Here is a 20,039-nt window from a genome sequence, read left to right on the forward strand (position 1 = left end):
GAAGTCATTCAGATCAATCAACCACAATATTTTGCTGTTTAATACATACGTGAGATGATCCTTCTGGGCTTCTTGGTTGTTCACCTTTGACTTTAACCAAACTACTCCAAAACCTGTCCATCTTGGCTTGTTGGTTGTTAAGATGTACCCCCCACCACCACCAAAAATAGTTTTTCAGTCCATTTTTCCTTGACCTTTGACCAAACAACTCCAAAATCAATTCACCATCTATCAATATAATGCTCCCACCAGGAGCATTACATCCATCTAGGCTGCGTGGTTGTTGAGATATACAAAAAAGGTGTTTTTTGTTTGTTTTTTTTTACATACGAGGTCTGTTAGAAAAGTTTCCGACCTTTTTATTTTTTTCAAAAACTGTATGGATTTGAATCATGTGCGCTTGCATCAGCCAAGCTTGAACCTTCCTGCACATGCGTGAGTTTTTTCACGGCTGTCGGTTGCATCATTCGCCTGTGGGCAGGCTTTGAGTGAGCACTGGTCCAGCCCCCTCGTCGGATTTTCATTGTCAGGGAAATGGCTGAGCGACTGCCGCTTTGCTCCATGAAAGTTTTTTCAGAAACTGTGTGAGACAGCCAGGTGCAAACCATTCGGAAAATTCAGATGGTTTTCGGTGAAGATTGTATCGGCGTCACACAGATTAAGGAGGATTACAACCGGTTTAAAGACGGTGCACAATGTGCGGATGGTGCGCCGCGCTCCGAGCGGCCATCGACAGGCTGAAACGACCAGATCATTTCCAAAGTGAAGGCTGTGTTGATCTGGGACGTCGTGTGACTACCAGAGAAATCGCAGAAAATGTGGACATCAGCACTTTTGCGGCACATTCCACTGTTACAGGAGATTTTGTAATGAAAGACGTGCGGAGGAATTCGCGCGTCGGGACGGAGCTGCTCATGGCGCACAACAAAAAACACCTCCGTGTTGGAAACCATTCGGAAGATTCAGATGGCTTTCGGTGGCTTTTCAGTCGAGTGAGTATCCGAGAAATTGTGTAACAGCTGGACATGCCACAACACGTCCTGTGAGACTTCCAACACGGAGGTGTTTTTTGTTGTGCGCCATTGCGGCTCCGTCCCGATGCGCGAATTCCTCTGCACGTCTTTCATTACAAAATCTCCTGTAACAGTGGAATGTGCTGCAAAAGTGCTGATGTCCACATTTTCTGTGATTTCTCTGGTAGTCACACGACGTCCCGGATCAACACAGCCTTCACTTTGGAAATGATCTGGTCGTTTCAGCCTGTCAATGGCGACTCGGAGCGCGGCGCACCATCCGCCATTGTGCGCCGTCTTTAAACCGGTTGTAATCCTCCTTAATCTGTGTGACGCCGATAGAATCTTCACCGAAAGCCATCTGAATTTTCCGAATGGTTTCCAGCTGGCTGTCTCACACAGTTTCTGAAAAAATTTTCATGGAGCAAAGCAGCAGTCGCTCAGCCATTTCCCTGACAATGAAAATCTGACGAGGGGGCTGGACCAGTGCTCACTCAAAGCCTGCCCACAGGCGAATGACGCAACTGACAGGCGTGAAAAAACTCACGCATGTGCACGAAGGTTCAAGCTTGGCTGATGCAAGCGCACATGATTCAAATCCATATAGTTTTTGAAAAAAATGAAAAGGTTGGAAACTTTTCTAACAGACCTCGTATGCGATGTTTTTCATGATGTATGACTTTATCATGTGTCTTCAGTATAAAGGATATGAGCAACAAATGTGCAATAATATTATTGATTCCAACGTAAGATTCAGTGCTTGCTAAGCTTTTGTGGTGGTTAAATGCAGATTAACAAATTTAATCATTTTTATTATGCTTTTGGCCAGTGATATTGATGATTTGATTCTCATATGCAGATATTATCATAATCAATCATTTTACCTGCTCTCAGTGAGAGCTCGAGTCTGAATAAGAAAATGATTCACACATGTATGTTATTTGATGTTTTAGTTGAATCTGTGTTTAATAGTTTGAAGAGAGGCAGCATATCTCCTGGATTTGTGTTTCTTGGCTTGGTTATATTGCAGTGTTTTTGTTGATGAGTTATATCCTTATTATATTTGTTATACAATGTTTGTGTGTACCTGTATTTGACAATAAAATAATTCAAATTAAAATTTTAAAAACTTCTGAGATATGTAGTACTATACCGCACCCCTATAATGCAAATTTCTCATTTTGATTTTTGTGTACTTGTGTCTGATTTTTTTTTTTTTTTTTTTTTTTTTAAGAATTGTGGGCTTTGCCTCACCTTTATAATTCCAACTCCCAATTTTGACCTTTACCCAGTTTTTGTGTACTTGTGCTTTAGAATAAAAACAATAAACATTAATACAAAATTTAAAAAAAATTGTTGGGCTTTGTAGTACTGTAAAATATGCCTCACCCTTATAATGCCAATTTCCCATTTTGAATTTAAGATGGATAATTTCTTTTGTTCGGCAACAGTGTGCCATGTAAAATAATAATCCACAGGAGGGCAGTATCATACAACACACAGCTAAAGTTGAGTTCCCATTAAAACCAACCATTTCCATCTCCGTTATCTGATTGCAGTAATGTGCTGATTAATTTAAATTTTATTGGTTTCCTTTAAAAAAGTACGGTTTAAATTCACGATAAAAAAATTAGAAATTTTATATGTTTATTTAGTTCTTGCACACTTTTATAGAGCCCAATGGCACAATGAATGCATCACAGGACAAAGGCAGTGTAGCTCCTCATAAAATGCAAAAAAAAAAAAATTAAATAAATAAAAAATATATAAGCAATGCCATTCCTCAGTCATTACTCGGATTACAGTTTGGATTTGATAAAAATACATTTTTTTTCTGCACAAAAAACATCCATAAAAAATAAGAACCACATTTCACAATAGTGCAGTTAAAAACAAAAATGAAAAAAACTGAAATACTTCATAGCTGATTTAAAATCACAATAGCATATTTCACTTGCAAGCTGTACTGTAGGTAAAAACACAAAAGTCACCACAGGGTCCATCTTTCATTAATGATACGACAAAATAAGGAGAAATTCAGAAGTGCACGTTTATGCAACAGCAAAGACGACAGAACCTCTCACAGTAAAATATCACTAACCGAACAGGCGAGTGATGGTGACTAAATTATGAAGTGATGAAGGGAAATGGCACTGGCATCGGCAGCCAAACAGCTGCGACCTGACAAACCATTTCTCAGTAACAAACACACGGGGGCATCTCTAACAACACAGAAACACAGGCTTCAAAGCTCAGTCACTTACAGACTGCTATATTAATGGCAAGAAACAAAGACTCTTGTTTTTTTTGGCACATTTCAGAGCACAAGGCCAGGGAGCAGTTATTTCACAACATCTTTCACAGCTGTATAGAACGTTAAATCGGCTCTGCAGTCGAGGTCTCGGTGGCTCCAGAGATGCCGATCTGGGCCACTTTTACTCTTCGCTTTACACAGCCGGCTGCTCTCACGGTGCCTCTCAAGCTCCTGCTGTTCCAGTCACTCTCTGCGCTGTTGTCCAGAGGCTGTGTCACTCCCCAGCACATGTGGCAGATGTTGAGGAAGGCCCTGCGCAGGTCCTTGCTCCTCATGGCGTAAATCACAGGGTTCACCGTGGAGTTGAGCAGGCAGAGCATGCTGCAAAAGGCAAATATAGTCTTGATGAAGTTGTTCACCTTCCCAAAGAGGTCATAAACCATGATGGCGAGAAGTGGGCCCCAGCAGATGATGAGGGCCACCAGGATCAGGACAAGCGTCTTAGCCAGACGGAGGTCCATCCGAGCCTGCTCAGGCCTCACGGTCTGGACTTTTGTGCCGTCTGCTGTGTAGACGATTATGCTCCTCTGGGAGCTACGCCTGAGCATGCGGACGGCATGGCTATGGGACTTCCAGAGGATAAACATGTAGGCATAGATGATGACCAAGAGCAACACGCTTGTCATGCCGATCCAGAACATCAGGTACTTCTGGTCAATTAGAGGGAAAATGTCCGAGCAGACAGAGTTGAGACGCTTGCAGTTCCAGCCCAGCAGTGGGAGCAAAGAGATGACGATGGAGATAAACCACATCATGCTGAAAGCAATGACCGCTTTGGTCTTGGTCACAATACGTTTGTAGGCCATAGGCCTGTGGATGGAGATGTAGCGGTCAATTGCTGTGAGGAACAGGCTGCCCACAGAAGCAGTGAAGGAAGCAATGACCCCAGCCAGCTTGAACAGGAAAATGTTGGGGCTGTCCTTCCTGTGGAGGACGTGGAAGTCCAAGAAGCTGTAGACAAAAATGATGCTTCCGATTAGATCAGCCACAGCCAGACTTCCAATGAAGTGGTACGAAGGGCGAGATCGTAGAGTCTGGGAGTGTAGGATCACACAGAGCACCATGAGGTTCTCCAGCACGGTAAAAGTCCCCAGGGTGAGAGCCAGGATGGCTACTGCCAGCTGTTGACTAGGAGTCAGAATCATAAAACACTCCATGTTGTCCACAATATCATTGTCACATTGTGCTGCACCCCCGATGGAGGTCCCGTTACCCAGAAAGTCAGATATGTTGGTGGGGTACACGGTGGCGAGGCTGCTATAGATCACCTCCTTATTTCCAGGAATGAGTCCTGAGGGGATGGAGCTGCCGACAGAGGCAGAGTGAGTTTTAGCGATGTGGAACCCATGCTTGATTAGGTTCGAATCAATGGAAGGGTCATCATAGCTGGCGTCGTTGGAGCCGAGGTACTGCCCACCTGTTGGTAATGTACTCATTGTAGCACCCGCTATGCTTTGCAAATCCAACTTCATGGCTGATTAGAGGTGAGTGGCGCAAAGCTGTACGACATAATGGTGCAACGTGGATCTAAAGGATGTCTGTGAAGAAAAAAGGGAAAAATGCTATAAATGAATGTGCAGTTAAATAGAAAAGTGTGCAGGAAGCAACAAGAAGAAGTAGGAGAATTTATGCACAAGCCAGCTGACTCTAGCAGAAGGACAATAGCGGGAACCTGAGCAGTTGATGACAAACCTGTTCTGCCTCAGGGGAAATCACTGCATTAAGTATGCAGGACAGCCAGGCTTTCCTATATTAATTAAAGCAGGTCATATAGCAGTTTTTTATATTAATCATTGGATTAATTAAGCATCAAGGGAGAAATAGGATGAAGCGCGCACATATCTGTCCACTGAACCATTTTCCACTTAATGATCACATTAATTATTAACAGCTAAGTTTGCATGAAGGAAGAAGAATGAAATTTTATGAAGCTGAAATAAACAATTAAATATGCCGCCAATGAGATAGCTTTGTAAGAAATAATAATAATTTAAAAAACAGCCAACAAAGCACAGTGGAAGAAATGAAACACCCAAAATACATTATTTAAAATTTAATAATCAAAACAAATAAAAGCAAAACAAACAAACAAAAATAAATAGATACATGCATACCTTCATTTTTTCAGCACAAACACTTTGTTCTGATCCGTGATTTAAAATAAATAAATAAAAAATGTAGTGGGATTCCTCCTTTGTTCCTCAGAAGCAGCAGTTCCGCACAAACATGAAGCCAGGATGAGGTGATTAATTGTAGTTGTGGATGATTTCCACGGGAAGAAAAAGCGCTCCGAGTGTTACGGCGGGGCGTGTTTGTGGCAGAGGGTGGCTTAAAAGACTGCGCTTTGTGCGCCTGGTCACGTGGTCTGAGGTGTAGGAGCGCGCATCCTTCAGCAACCACACCTCCGGCTTCATAGATTTCTTTTCTTGGTGGGAGGATGATTTTTTTTTTTTCATTTTTTTAAAATGTGGATAAATTTTGTAATTAATGGTCAAATATACATTTTAAAGTAAATTTTAAGTCAGTACTCCATACATGTTGCCATTTCGAACATACATTTGAATTGCCAACAACTGATAGAACTGATAATAACAGTCACCCTTCTGACAAGACCAACCCAGTCTCATGGTTTTTCTTTTTTAACTGACTATTACTAACCTTACTCCTACCCCCAACCCTAACCTTAACCATAACCTAACCCTAATCCTTCCCCCAATCCCAACCCTAACCATAACCCCCCCCCCCCCCCCCCCCACACACACACACACACTTCTCTTTTCATTTTGTGCAGCCATCACGGAATGTATTACAATGAATTCATGCTCCCGTTATGAAAATGTGACGCTTTCATGACAATATCACGAACCGATAGATTAATGTATATTTCGTGCTGCTGAATCATGACATGCTGTGCAAATGTTTTGGGGATGGGGCGGGGGGAGACATTAGGGTTCCTTTATTGAGAGCGCAGCATCAACTTAGAGCATGGCGCCATTTTGGGTCCAAATGTGCTGAACTACTGAATGAGCCTTTTATGTTTTCAACATTTTTTTTTTTTTTATCAGTTAACCGCATACAGCAACAGATCCAGGTACAGGTGCTATAAAAATCAATATAAAAATAGTTAAGCTATCAAATTTACATAAATTTACAATTTATGATGATTTATTTAATTAATTCAAAGCCTGATTTATGTTTCTGTAACTCCGTGTCATGCAATGACATGCATGAACATCTCTGGATTATGCTTTATTCTGCACTAATTTGACCCTCAACAAGCTTTTCTTTCTACAATCATCACCTCTAATTCAAAAGGTAAACTGTACAATTTCCAGTTTTTACAGACTCTGTGTTATAAATGTGTTGACTTTTCTGATCCATTTGTAATCAGCGTGCGCACTGCAAAAACTATTCAAATATGATGGGAGATGAAGGAAGCAGAAAAGTATCAAATCACAGCCTTTTGCTGTATCTGACTTAACAGGTGCACATCAGGCTGCGGGTCTGAGTGAGCACAATGCGAAAAAAATAAACGGCCATTTTTTTTAATCACGGAAATGACTCCGGTCCTACATGCGAGGAGTTTTTAATGGAAATACTTTGAGATCAGACGGGACATTTTATCCGATGTGAGCAGAAAATCCATTATATATGGTGCTTATTACATGGAAAACAAGACTAAAACAGTGGGACTTTTTTTGTCAGCACAGAGGCTGTACAGCAAAATCCATTTTTGAAATTTGCTTATTCCATGTAAGGCTCACAGGGGGCTGGAACTCCCAGCAATTGTACAGCAAAATCATTAGTGTCAATTTAACTCAGATAATGTTAAAATGAACACTATACAGAGTTTATATAAGTCTGACCAGAGAGAGTTTTTCCTTACCACAATGAAAAAAGTGAATAGTTGAACCAACTTAAAAAAGCATTATAATGGGTAAAACCTGAATGAATTTGTTGTGTGGGCCGCTGAAGAGGGGGTACTGCTGGCCCACCACCAGTGGGCGCCCTGCCTAGAGTGCGGGCTCCAGGCACCAGAGGGCGCCGCCGCCTCACAGGAGCAGCCAAGGTGACAGCTGTCACCCATCACCTGAGACAGCTGACAGCAATCATCAGTGGGGTATATCAGCAGGACGGCATCTCCACCTCATTGCCGAGATATCGTTTCTACCTGAGAGGTAACGTATCAAAGCTGACGGAGTGTATCCTTTTGGATTTGTGCTTAGTTTGTGGATTACTGTTCCAACGAGAGGTGGAGGTAACTTCCCTGCTGTTCGGAGTCTTGGGTGCAAACGCGCCCCCATCTAACTGTTCTTTGTTCCTCGCCAGCAGTACCAGGTCCGACACGCGGAGGCAGTGGCCACCTGGGAGTTCGGGACTTGGCGGCTCCAGTATTCCCGGGGTCCTGTGGCGGAGGAAGCCGTGTGGTTCCGGTCTTACCTTGGAGAGGCGTCTCCTATCTTCGAGCCTGCCCACACGACACTTTTGTGAATTGACTGTTATCCATTTCCGTGATTGGTTGTATTCGTTGTGCACATTCACAACAGTAAAGCGTTGTTATTTGACTTACTCCATTGTCCGTTCATTTGCGCCCCCTGTTGTGGGTCCGTGTTCCTACACTTTCACAACAGGATATCTCGGCCAGCGTCATGGATCCCGAGGGGCGTCAACCGGCTGTTGAACGGCCAATGGAAGAACAGGGCGCACAGGCGTCCGCAGGAGGGGTAATCGGTGAGTTGCAGCGGATCCTCACCGCTTTCACGACTCGGTTGGATTTGATGACCGAGCAGAACGTCCTCCTGAACCGCAGGGTGGAGGCTCTCGCCGCGCAGGTGGAAGCGCGCCCTCCGGGCGCCGCTGCGGCTCTCCCTCCCGTCGACCCTGTGCGTAACAGCGACGTTCCACTGGTCGTTCAACGACCCCTCCCACCTTCCCCTGAAGCATACATAAGCCCCCCAGAGCCGTACGGAGGCTTTGTGGAGACGTGCGCGGATTTTCTTATGCAGTGTTCGCTTGTCTTCGCACAGCGTCCCGTCATGTACGCGACCGACGCTAGCAAAGTAGCTTATGTGATAAATCTGCTTCGTGGTGAGGCATGCGCTTGGGCTACAGCGCTCTGGGAGCAAAGTTCACGGCTCCTTCTGACATATGATGGGTTTGTGAGGGAGCTCAGAACAGTGTTCGATCACCCTAATAGAGGAGAGACCGCTTCAGCCGTGCTGCTGTCAATGAGACAGGGGCGCCGGAGCGCAGCTGCCTATGCAGTCGACTTCTGCATCGCGGCTGCGAGGTCCGGCTGGAATAGCGCTGCCCTCTGCGCCGCCTTCGTAAACGGACTGTCGTTGGTCCTCAAGGAGCACCTGGTGGCTAAGGACGAACCGCGGGATTTAGATGGGCTTATCGATCTGGTTATACGATTAGACAATCGGTTAGATTAGCGCCGTCGGGAACGAGACGAAGGGCGTGGCCAGGCACGTGTCGTCCCTCTCCCTTCCGGTTCCGACCACGTTCCGCACTCCCCACGCTCCACGGCCCCTGCGCTCTGTGCGGTTACAGCCCCCCCTGCTGACGAAGCTATGGACACGAGTAGGGCAACATTTAGGGCACCGGTTACACAAAGGAGGCTGGCCCGCGGGGCGTGTTTTGTTTGTGGCTCGATTGAGCATCAATTAAGAGACTGCCCCGAGCGGTTAAACACCAACGCCCGCCCCTTGGAACTGGGCTAGGGGTGGGCCGAGACATTCACGTGGGACACACCCACATCGCCACACGACTCCCAGTTACAATCCTTTATGAGGATTTAACCCTGAAGGCCCCAGCACTGGTGGACACGGGCTCAGAAGGGAATTTGCTAGACAGCAAATGGGCCAGGGAGATAGGGTTCCCTCTGGTGGCGCTTACGTCGCCTGTGCAGGTACGGGCGCTAGATGGCTCCCTACTCCCTCCAATCACTCACAAGACACCACCAGTAACACTGGTGGTGTCAGGGAATCACCGGGAGGAGATCGAGTTTTTCGTGACTCCGGCCACCTCCCGTGTGATTTTAGGTTTCCCCTGGATGTTGAAACACAATCCCCGGATCGATTGGCCGTCCGGGGTAGTGGTTCAGTGGAGCGAAACCTGCCATCGGGTATGTTTAGGTTCCTCGGTTCCTCCCGGTTCCCAGGCCAGGGAGGAGGTCAGAGCCCCGCCCAATCTAGGGACGGTGCCGGTGGAGTACCATGACCTTGCGGAGGTGTTTAGCAAGGATCTGGCGCTCACCCTTCCCCCACACCGCCCATATGATTGTGCCATTGATTTGGTTCCAGGCGTTGAGTTCCCGTCCAGTAGGCTGTACAACCTCTCATGACCTGAACGCGAATCAATGGAGACCTACATCCGGGACTCTTTGGCTGCCGGGTTGATCCGGAATTCCACCTCCCCGATGGGTGCGGGTTTCTTTTTTGTGGGGAAAAAGGATGGCGGATTATGTCCATGCATTGATTACAGGGGGCTGAACGAAATCACGGTTCGTAACCGATACCCCTTACCCTTGTTGGATTCGGTGTTCACGCCCCTGCATGGAGCCAAGATATTCACCAAGCTTGATCTTAGGAATGCGTATCACCTGGTTCGGATCCGGAAGGGAGACGAGTGGAAGACGGCATTTAACACCCCGTTAGGACATTTTGAGTACCTGGTCATGCCGTTCGGTCTTACGCCCACAACAGTCAAGTGTCATCAGCCACCGGCCTCTCCCCCTTTGAGGTGTGTTTGGGGTATCAGCCCCCATTATTCCCGGTGGTTGAGGGAGAGGTCGGTGTGCCCTCGGTCCAGGCCCACCTGCGGAAGTGCTGTCGGGTGTGGCGTGCCGCCCGTTCTGCTTTGTTGAAGGCCCGGATGAGGGCGAAGACCCATGCAGACCAGCGGCGGACCCCGGCCCCTACGTATCGCCCCGGGCAGGAAGTGTGGTTGTCCACCAAGGATATTCCACTGCAAGTGGCCTCCCCAAAACTGCAAGACAGATACATAGGTCCGTTTAAGATTCTCAAGGTCATCAATCCCGCCGCAGTGAGGCTTCGGCTTCCAGCCTCACTGCGGATCCATCCAGTATTTCATGTGTCAAAGATCAAGCCCCATCACACCTCGCCCCTCTGTGCACCTGGTCCGGCACCACCTCCTGCCCGGATCATCGATGGCGAGCCGGCTTGGACAGTGCGCCGGCTGTTGGACGTCCGACGGATGGGCCGGGGCTTTCAATATCTGGTGGACTGGGAGGGGTACGGTCCCGAAGAACGCTCCTGGGTGAAGAGGAGCTTCATCCTGGACCCGGCCCTCCTGGCCGACTTCTACCGTCGCCACCCGGACAAACCCGGTCGGGCGCCAGGAGGCGCCCGTTGAGGGGGGGGGGTCCTGTTGTGTGGGCCGCTGAAGAGGAGGTACTGCTGGCCCACCACCACCAGTGGGCGCCCTGCCTGGAGTGTGGGCTCCAGGCACCAGAGGGCGCCGCCGCCTCACAGGAGCAGCCAAGGTGACAGCTGTCACCCATCACCTGAGACAGCTGACAGCAATCATCAGTGGGGTATATCAGCAGGACGGCATCTCCACCTCATTGCCGAGATATCGTTTCTACCTGAGAGGTAACGTTTCAAAGCTGACGGAGTGTATCCTTTTGGATTTGTGCTTAGTTTGTGGATTACTGTTCCAACGAGAGGTGGAGGTAACTTCCCTGCTGTTCGGAGTCTTGGGTGCAAACGCGCCCCCATCTAACTGTTCTTTGTTCCTCGCCAGCAGTACCAGGTCCGACACGCGGAGGCAGTGGCCACCTGGGAGTTCGGGACTTGCCGGCTCCAGTATTCCTGGGGTCCTGTGGTGGAGGAAGCCGTGTGGTTCCGGTCTTACCTTGGAGAGGCGTCTCCTATCTTCGAGCCTGCCCACACGACACTTTTGTGAATTGACTGTTGTCCATTTCCGTGATTGGTTGTATTCGTTGTGCACATTCACAACAGTAAAGCGTTGTTATTTGACTTACTCCATTGTCCGTTCATTTGCGCCCCCTGTTGTGGGTCCGTGTTCCTACACTTTCACAACAGAATTAAGTTGTTTAAACTTATGTTTGTAAGTTAGACTTGATCTAACTTGCTAACTTAAGTTCAAATGTGAGATTGGGTTGGAAACGTCTTGGAGCAGCTTTGTTGTAATTTGGTGTGAATCAAAGTGAATTGAACTAAATTGACTGGATATAAGTTAAAGTGACACTTGCGGTCGTGTTAAAACTCTAACTTGTAGTTTTGCTCTATCATGTACATATTAAAGTTTGCAGAGTAAAATGGACTTTGCAGATAGTGAGTACACATGGTGCCATTCCAAATACTTTTAAATTAATTCTATCACACAGTTCCTTGATGTAGCTGTTTGAGAAGAAAATAGTTCCATTTTTAACCATGCTAGCATATGTATGCAAACGGAATAATGAGAAGTACCACATCCTGCACTGTTTGAGTGGTATGAAAGTACATACCTGATCCCACTGAGGAGCATGAGCATCACTATGCTCTGGGTTCAATAGAATCTGAGGGTCCTGTAGGACTGGATTGGCATCCAGTTCATTTCATAAAGCTTGGACGCTTGATATGAGGTGCTTTATTATAATCACTGTTGAAGACCAACAGTAAAAGAATCTGGATTGTGATCTTGGTAGTAGTCTTGCTGGTCACACATTCTCCTCCTAAAGGTTGCAGGATCTGAACCAGACACTCATCTTTCAGGAGACAGACATGTCTGACTGCAGTCTTTGTCATCGGGCTGACAGCTGGACACTGAGCTCTTCTTACATATTTATGTTGCATTGTAAGACCTCTCCTGTTCCCCTGCTGTTCTCCCCGGGTTGCAGGCAATCATTGCTTCAATTTTGGAGGCAGGTATGTCATCCCAGTTGAGTAGATGAAAGCACTTGTTCTCCCTCTCTGGGTGTGATTACCTAGACTGCAACAATTAGAGAGGTACAACAATGCTGTCCGTACTGGCCAAGGTGCTTGCAATGATTATTCTCAACAGGGGTTCGGTGCCAAATCATTTACTAAGCAACCAGAGCAGTGTGGTTTCATACCCAAGAAGTTGATCACACACTGCATCCTATTCATTGAATGTAAGAGTGAATATCAGCACTGCTTCTTTGTGGCCTGTGCTGATTTCAGAAACTGATTTTGGTTTTGGTTACTTGGGGTGCTTTATGGGGCATCCTGAGAATGCTCAAAAACCCCAATCAGTTACTGGACATCACAGCTAGCTTATACCCAGGTATTGTGAGTGCCGTGTGGAGCAGAGATAGTGTCTGACTTCTTCCCAGTAAATTGTGGCATTCATCAAGGATGTGTTCTGGATCCGACTCTGTTCAGTGCTTGCATGGACTATGTATTGGATAAGGGTGTAGAATCCACGAACTTCAGTGCCTCTCTCAGAGAGGAAAGGTTCACTCACCTTGACTTTGTGGACAATGCTGTGATCTTTGTGGAATCAGTAAATGTCCCGATTGGGGTATGAGAGAAGCTGACTGTGGAATCAAAGTGTCTGGGTTTGTGATTGTCCTGGATCAAGGGTAAGATCCAGGCTTTTAGTCACTTCATGGACTTTGGCCATCAGTGTCAAACTTGTTGCAAGATTCGTTTTGGTAGTGACATTCATATCCCTCGTAGCTCAGCCTGTGCAGCCAAGAGATGACTGGAAAAGTTCTTACAAAGCCATGAGGCTACTGAACAGAGGTGTTTGACAAAGCTGAGGTCTTTGTAGGAGACTGATACTCTTTAGGGTCATAGCACTACTAGTACGGTATTTGTATATGGTTGAGCTGTGGAGACTAACCATGGCCATATCTGCCAACATTCGAATGTACCAATACTGGACACCCACACATAGCCAAGAGTGCCAACAGTATTTACCCCCGACATGGTGACATGGAGGTAAATACCACCCAATATGGGACGGTTGGCAGCTATGCAGAGCTCTAAGGTGATGCCTAAATGCCTTTGGTACTAGATGTCTCCAAAGAATACTTGGGTACGACTCAAATAAAATGTGTCAAATAAGTGGTCAATTAGGAAGACTTGGCTGAGGAGCACTATTTGTGTTGCGAGGGACCATCAGTGACGACACTGTGAACATGTGGTACACTCCATGGACGTGATCCAGCACACAGGTGGGTCAGTACTAAGGACCCCAGCAACTGCAAAAGGCTAATGAGAGGCATGCATTACGTGACTGCAGCAGACATAGAGCTACTTTCAGGAGGTGGGGATGGACCAGATGTATTTCTGCACAACTGTAAATCTAGGCTAAGGATGATTCCGTAGTATGGTGGATGCAGTGACTATTGTACCAGCACATGCTCCTACAGCAGACCTGACCTGACTAGAAAACCAGACACAATTGTTCATCTCAATCATTTTGAGGAAACCGATGACTTCAAACCATTAAAATGTAGTTAACTCAAATGATTCAACCATCAAGGCTGATTCTGAGTTAGTAAAATAAATATAATCAGTGTTTAATTAACTTTAATAAGCAGAGATGCACAGACAGACACACACACTGCTCACTGTACCTTTGTCACACCCATAAAGTCTTGCCCGAGTGACACGATGAGTCCATTTGGAATATTTTGCACTGTTTATGTAGCCAACTGCAAATGGGGGTCACGTGCATTTGCACAAAAACAGAGTGCTTTCCTACCCTGCACAGCTGTGCAATTATTTCCACTACACAATCACAGCAGAGCCATCTCCCAAATTACATGTATCCTGTTTTGGAAAATACTCAACATTTGGTAATTTGGTATCACAGAGAAACAAAAAGAACTGAGCACAGAGAATTGCACATGACCAGTTTTGTTAGAGGAGCACTAATTACTCTGAAATGAGTTTAAGCAAATGCTTGTCACTTGGAATATAGAATTTTTGTCTCTGTTCTTGCCAGCTGTCTGTTTTCTTTTTATTCTCCATCTTGTTTTGTGTTATTTCATCATTTGCGATCTAATGTCTTTGTTTTGTCAAACATTGTGAAGGGCATGACATATATTATTTTTTTATTTGTGACAGAACAGTAAATCCAAAACGACACTATTTCTTCCATGACGACTGTGTAAATTGTATATTTTTGGAAGGTCTGCTTCATCGTGACAAATGAACTCTGCCGAGCTGCTCTCCATGTATCAGGGTAAAGTTTTGTAGGTTTGGCTGGAAAGAGCCATATCTTTCATCATTCAGAGCAGAATATTGCTGTCCACATCCATCATCATAATTATTGTCATCACTTTGGATGTCATTCTCACCACAATATCACAATTGTGAAAGAGAGATGTGAGAAAAAAAGCTTCTTGTCCAAACGCTTTATATCACTCATTTCCTGAAGCAGTTATTCCATTTAATGTCATTTAGTGTTATGAAAAAAAAGTCTTTCACTTAGGGTTTTAAATACATTTATTCTATATCAATTTTGAGGAAACAGTTGTATTTAGTGTTTTTAGCATTTTCAAACAATTAATCATTTTCTAATGATAGGGGAGGTGATGGTCTAATGGTTAAAGCATTGGGCTTGAGAGCAGAGGATCCTCGGTTCAAATCCCAGCCTGATGGAAAATCACCAAGGGCCCTTGAGCAAGGTCCTTAATCCCCTAGTTGCTCCTGATGTGTAGTGAGTACCTTGTATGGGAGCACCCTCACATTGGGGTGAATGTGAGGCATTATTTGTAAAGCACGTTTTATATATTTCTAATTTGTAAAAAGCAACATGCATTTTGAACAAATTGTAAGAATATATTTTACCAGTTACAATACAAGTTACTGTGGTCTAGTGACCCTGCAGAGGAGTCAAAGAACTTTGTTCATCCAAACCTGCATCTCATCCCACTGCAGTTATTGTGGAAGATGGTTCACTCCTGAAAACAGTAAATAGTTTTCTGAATGAAACATGTAATTTGGTGTTTCTGATGTTTCAAAACAAATGAACCATTTTCTGAATTAATGATTTAATTTAGTGTTTTAAGCATTTTGGAACTGTAAGTGATTTTGTGAAGCAATTGGTTTATACAGTGTTTTAATCATTTCATATCAGTCAGTAATTTTCTTTGAAAACACTGAATCATTTTCTGAATGTTTTATTTCATGTTTTGAGCAACTTATAACTGCAATTTTTTCAAAAGTTTCAGTTAGTGATTGAAATATTTTAAAACACTGACTTATTTTTGTACGGTAAGCTTTTCATTTCATATCTCAAACATTTGAAAACAATGAATTATTTTCTGATGGAAAAGGTTCATTTAGTGTTTCAAGCATGTTAAAACAGGCTATCATTTCCTGAACTAATTATCTTATATAGTGCTTCAAGTTTTCTGAAGCAATACATGATTTTCTTATTCAAATGGTTTATGTTGTGTTTTGAGCATTCTGAAGCAGTAAAACACTTTCTTAAATAACTGTTTCATGTAGTCGTTTTGAGAAAACAGAAGCTGTGAATCATTTTATGAAGCAATTGGTTAATTTGGTTTGAAGTTAGTTTCAAAAAGCCTCGTATCTGCCATTCCTATGTATCAAACATTTGTTGAGGGGTTTAAACCTGAAGTTCATGATTTAATTTGTTACAGCTAATTTTTTTTAGTTTCTCACAATGTATATTTAGGATTTTGTAAAGTGATTCCAGCAGATTTAAACTGGAAACCACAATTTTCCATTAGACCAATGTAAATAAGTACTTTGAATGAAGTGCACTGTGTTTCACGTTTTTCAGTGTGGTAAATATTGCGAGTAATTTTCAAAGATTGATTTTTTTCCCCCTTCATGATTCACCTCATTTAAGATTCTTTTTCATTTACAGTTTCTTGAGTGGCACTCTAAAACCTACATTTTCCTTGCACACAGGTTCATTTCCTCTGTGTGTATATTTATACTTATTTGTATGTTTACCATATAATAGAATTTATATGCATCCTTAAACAGTACACTTATCTTTAACAACATGGGGATTTGATTTGATCAGATTTCACCAATCTAGAAAGCCATACTTAGGGAAAAGGCAATTATTTTGACTATTTTTCTGAAAGCCAGAAGGCTCCCGGGGGGAGCTTAAATCTAGTGGTTACAAACACAGCATGTTACTTGACAAGACTCTAAAGCAGGCTGATGTGCTTGTGTCGAGGGGTTGGAAGATGGAGTGCAGGGAGGAAAAGATGCATAAACAGAGGAGGCCGTGGTTGAACACTCCCAGATTTTAACCATTTCCTGGTCTGTAATTTATTCTTATGTGCCTCATATTGTGCCAAAGGAGACCAATCAAGTTTAAGTCAAGCCATGGTGAGAAAAAAGTTAAATTACAGTAAATGGCATTTTAGAAAATCAGCACTTGATTGCTTTTTTCCATTCAGAGTCACATGCTTGCACATTTATTCCCAGTCATGTGCTTGCTCATTATTCAATTTATCAAGCAATTATATGCACCAACCGGCCTTCATTATGCAAATCAAAGGTTGTTGTTGTTACATTTTGCACTACTTTTAATCGGGGAAACAAACAGGGACAAATAAAGCGGACTCCCTGCAGAAGTTACCCATCATATACCCCTCCTGTGTCACTTAAAAAAAAAGATAAAAGTTGGAGCATTCTTCTTAGGGGACAAAAACACTTGAAGACAGCAGCAAATTTTTATTTAATGGCATCTTGTTGAGGAAAAAAAAAAACCTCATTGCTCATTGAACAAAATTTGTTTATGGAGAGAAAAAAATACAAACAACCACAGCAAAAAGGGATGTGAATAACTAGATGTGCTGTCAAGAAAATGGTAATTTTAAACAAAATTATGTGACAAAAAAGTAAAAAAAAGGAGATAATACACCCAGTTCTAGAATATTGAACCACGTGTAAAAACTCAGTTTCCCAGCATGCCATTTGAGAGTCAATGGGCTAGTCTCTGTATGCTAATGTTAGTTTGAAAGAGTTGAAGAAATGTGGTAGTTGGTAGACCTTTAATTGTGAATGAAAGCACTGCAAAAATGACTTAAAATGGAAACAGAAAAAACAGTGACCAGCACAGCTAAATAATAAACACAGGCCACCAGTGATCTGCACGTTTCATCCAGAGTCGTTGTTGCGTATCTGTTGGACCGCTAGATGCAAGTAAGACCACTGTCACACAGGTCTGTTTGTTCCACTTACAATGTTTTTACTTGGTTTGGCGACACGAGTCAGTGGAGAGACATTTTTTTTAAATTGTAGCTTTATTAAAAGCATTTATCATAGCTGTAATTGGGAAATTCCAGGTATCCATCGAAAGCAGTACAACCTTTGAACACGTGTCTCCTCTTTCATTTTATCTGCAGAATCTAACAGCACGAAGTTGCTATATTTGTCATGGAACCCTTTGCCCTCAAATAAGAACTTTACCAGCAATAAAATTAGCTGCGATTTTGTGGAAAAACCACAGAAATAAATTCAAGATTCAAGATTTGGTTTATTGTCATTCCACCAAGTATACGCATACACTGAATCAAATGAAAATCATTTTTCATCAACTCCTTTCTTGCAGTGCATTAAGTAAGGATTAAACAATGAGAAGCCACGCATTATATGGTTTGACTATACGACGCAGAGTCTAAAACATCACGATGCGAAGCGGAGTGGTGTTACTCCACGAAGTGCATTCAAACCATATAATCCATGGCTTTGAGTTGTTTAATCCGCTTATACCACGGTCCCACACAGCGAGCTAACACACAAATATTTATTTAAGTTAACAGAACTTGATAAAAATGTGTAAGTATTTTGGGACTATTTTATGCCAGTCTCAAGATATTTTCATCCTTGGCAACCGTTCTCTTCTTCTTTCTCGTCTTCAATCTTGTCCAGTTTGTCCGATGTTAAATCTTTTTGCCGTTGCTTTTGCTGTTCTTCTCGTTTGTTCTCCTCCTCTTTCCATTCCTCAAATGTTTTATTTTGTTCAAAATATTAAAATTCACTTGGAAATCCATGTTTTATCGCGTTTCTGTCATTCACCTGTCAAAACACAGCTGATCTGATGGTGACGACCAGAGCGGAGTGATATTACAGTGACTTAACTCGCCAAACTATGTGTGCGTGTACACAAAAATAATGCACACCAGTTAGACATGGAATCTCACTGATAAAATAAAATAAATAAGTAAAAGCTGCGCTAAAAAAAAAAATACATAGAATTTCTGAAGTAAGTAATAAAATATTAGACAAAATAAGCAAGCATTACAATCACATGTGCCGCAGTCACACGATCATTGACCACAATCACAAATGTATTTTATAATGAGTGGATTTGAACACAGAGTAAATTTGATAAATTTTGTGAAAAACCAAATGGGTATGTTGACAATTGGGACAAACTTCAATCAATTCAATCAATTTTATTTATATAGCACCAAATCACAACAAACAGTTGCCCCAAGGCGCTTTATATTGTAAGGCAAGGCCATACAATAATTACGTAAAAACCCCAACAGTCAAAACGACCCCCTGTGAGCAAGCACTTGGCGACAGTGGGAAGGAAAAACTCCCTTTTAACAGGAAGAAACCTCCAGCAGAACCAGGCTCAGGGAGGGGCAGTCTTCTGCTGGGACTGGTTGGGGCTGAGGGAGAGAACCAGGAAAAAGACATGCTGTGGAGGGGAGCAGAGATCAATCACTAAGAGAAAGAAACACTCAGTGCAAACTTGATATATATATATATATATATATATATATATATATATATAAATAAATACATTTTCTTCCTGAAATTGACTGCCATTTCTGGAAGGGTGTTGTCCAGTTTTGGTGATTTAACAAGGCTCTGCACCTGCTTAGCAACCTTGCAAAATTCTTTATTTTAAATGATTTGAGGGTTCAGGTTTAATTTTCCTGAAATGCATAAAGGTTTGGAAATTTGAGCAATATTTCCACTTCTGAACCACAGCTTTGAGCACTTCTGGAAGTCTGGCAATGTAGCAGAATTTCAATGTGGTCCTGGTCCAATTCCAGCATATTTCTGAGTTACATACTGCGCGGAAGAGTTATACATCTTTAAATGCATTATATTTTATGGAAAATTAACATGGCTAAAATTCAAATAAAATTTAAAAATAATTAAAACACTCACTCACTCATCTTCAACTGCTTGAATACACAACGCCGAAAACCTGGGATCAGGTCACAGGTGCAACAGCTCCAGTAGGGGACCCCAAACTTCCTTTTCACAGGCCACATTTACCATCTCTGACTGGGGGATCCTGAGGCGTTTGCAGGCCAGTGTGGAGATATAATTTCTCCACCTAGTCCTGGGTCTTTCCCAGGGTCTCCTCTCAGCTGAACATGCCTGGAACACCTCCCTAGGGAGGCACCCAGAAGGTATCCTTACACGATGCCTGAACCACCTCAGGTGGCTCCGTTCAATGCGAAGGAGCAGCGGCTCTACCCTCAGCTCCTCACGAATGACTGAGCTTCTCACCTTATCTCTAAGGGAGACGACAGCCACCCTCCTAAGGAAACCCATTTTGACTTCTTGTACCCACGATCTAGTTCTTTTGGTCATGACCCAACCCTCATGGCCATAGGTGAGAGTAGGAACGAAGATTGACCAGGAGATCGAGAGTTTCGCCTTTCGGCTCAACTCCCTTTTCGTCGCAACAAGATGGTAAAGCGAATGCAATACAGCCTCAGCGGCTCAGGTCAATCTCACGCTCTT

The 20,039-nt window shown here is 43.6% G+C and overlaps 1 protein-coding gene across 1 annotated transcript; it reads right to left on the bottom strand.

Moving 5' to 3' along the window:
- Positions 1 to 3,350: 3,350 nt before the first annotated feature.
- Positions 3,351 to 5,606, bottom strand: LOC117531859 (cannabinoid receptor type 1B-like). Its single transcript, XM_034195046.1, has 2 exons — positions 5,442 to 5,606; positions 3,351 to 4,865 (listed from the first exon to the last, which is right to left on the bottom strand). The coding sequence occupies exon 2, from the start codon at positions 4,797 to 4,799 to the stop codon at positions 3,390 to 3,392; it is 1,410 nt and encodes a 469-aa protein (XP_034050937.1). The 5' UTR covers positions 4,800 to 4,865; positions 5,442 to 5,606; the 3' UTR covers positions 3,351 to 3,389.
- Between the last annotated feature and the right edge of the window lie 14,433 nt (positions 5,607 to 20,039).

The sequence above is a fragment of the Thalassophryne amazonica genome, chromosome 19 (genome assembly GCF_902500255.1).
Source record: "Thalassophryne amazonica chromosome 19, fThaAma1.1, whole genome shotgun sequence".
Classification (NCBI taxonomy): Eukaryota; Metazoa; Chordata; class Actinopteri; order Batrachoidiformes; family Batrachoididae; genus Thalassophryne; species Thalassophryne amazonica.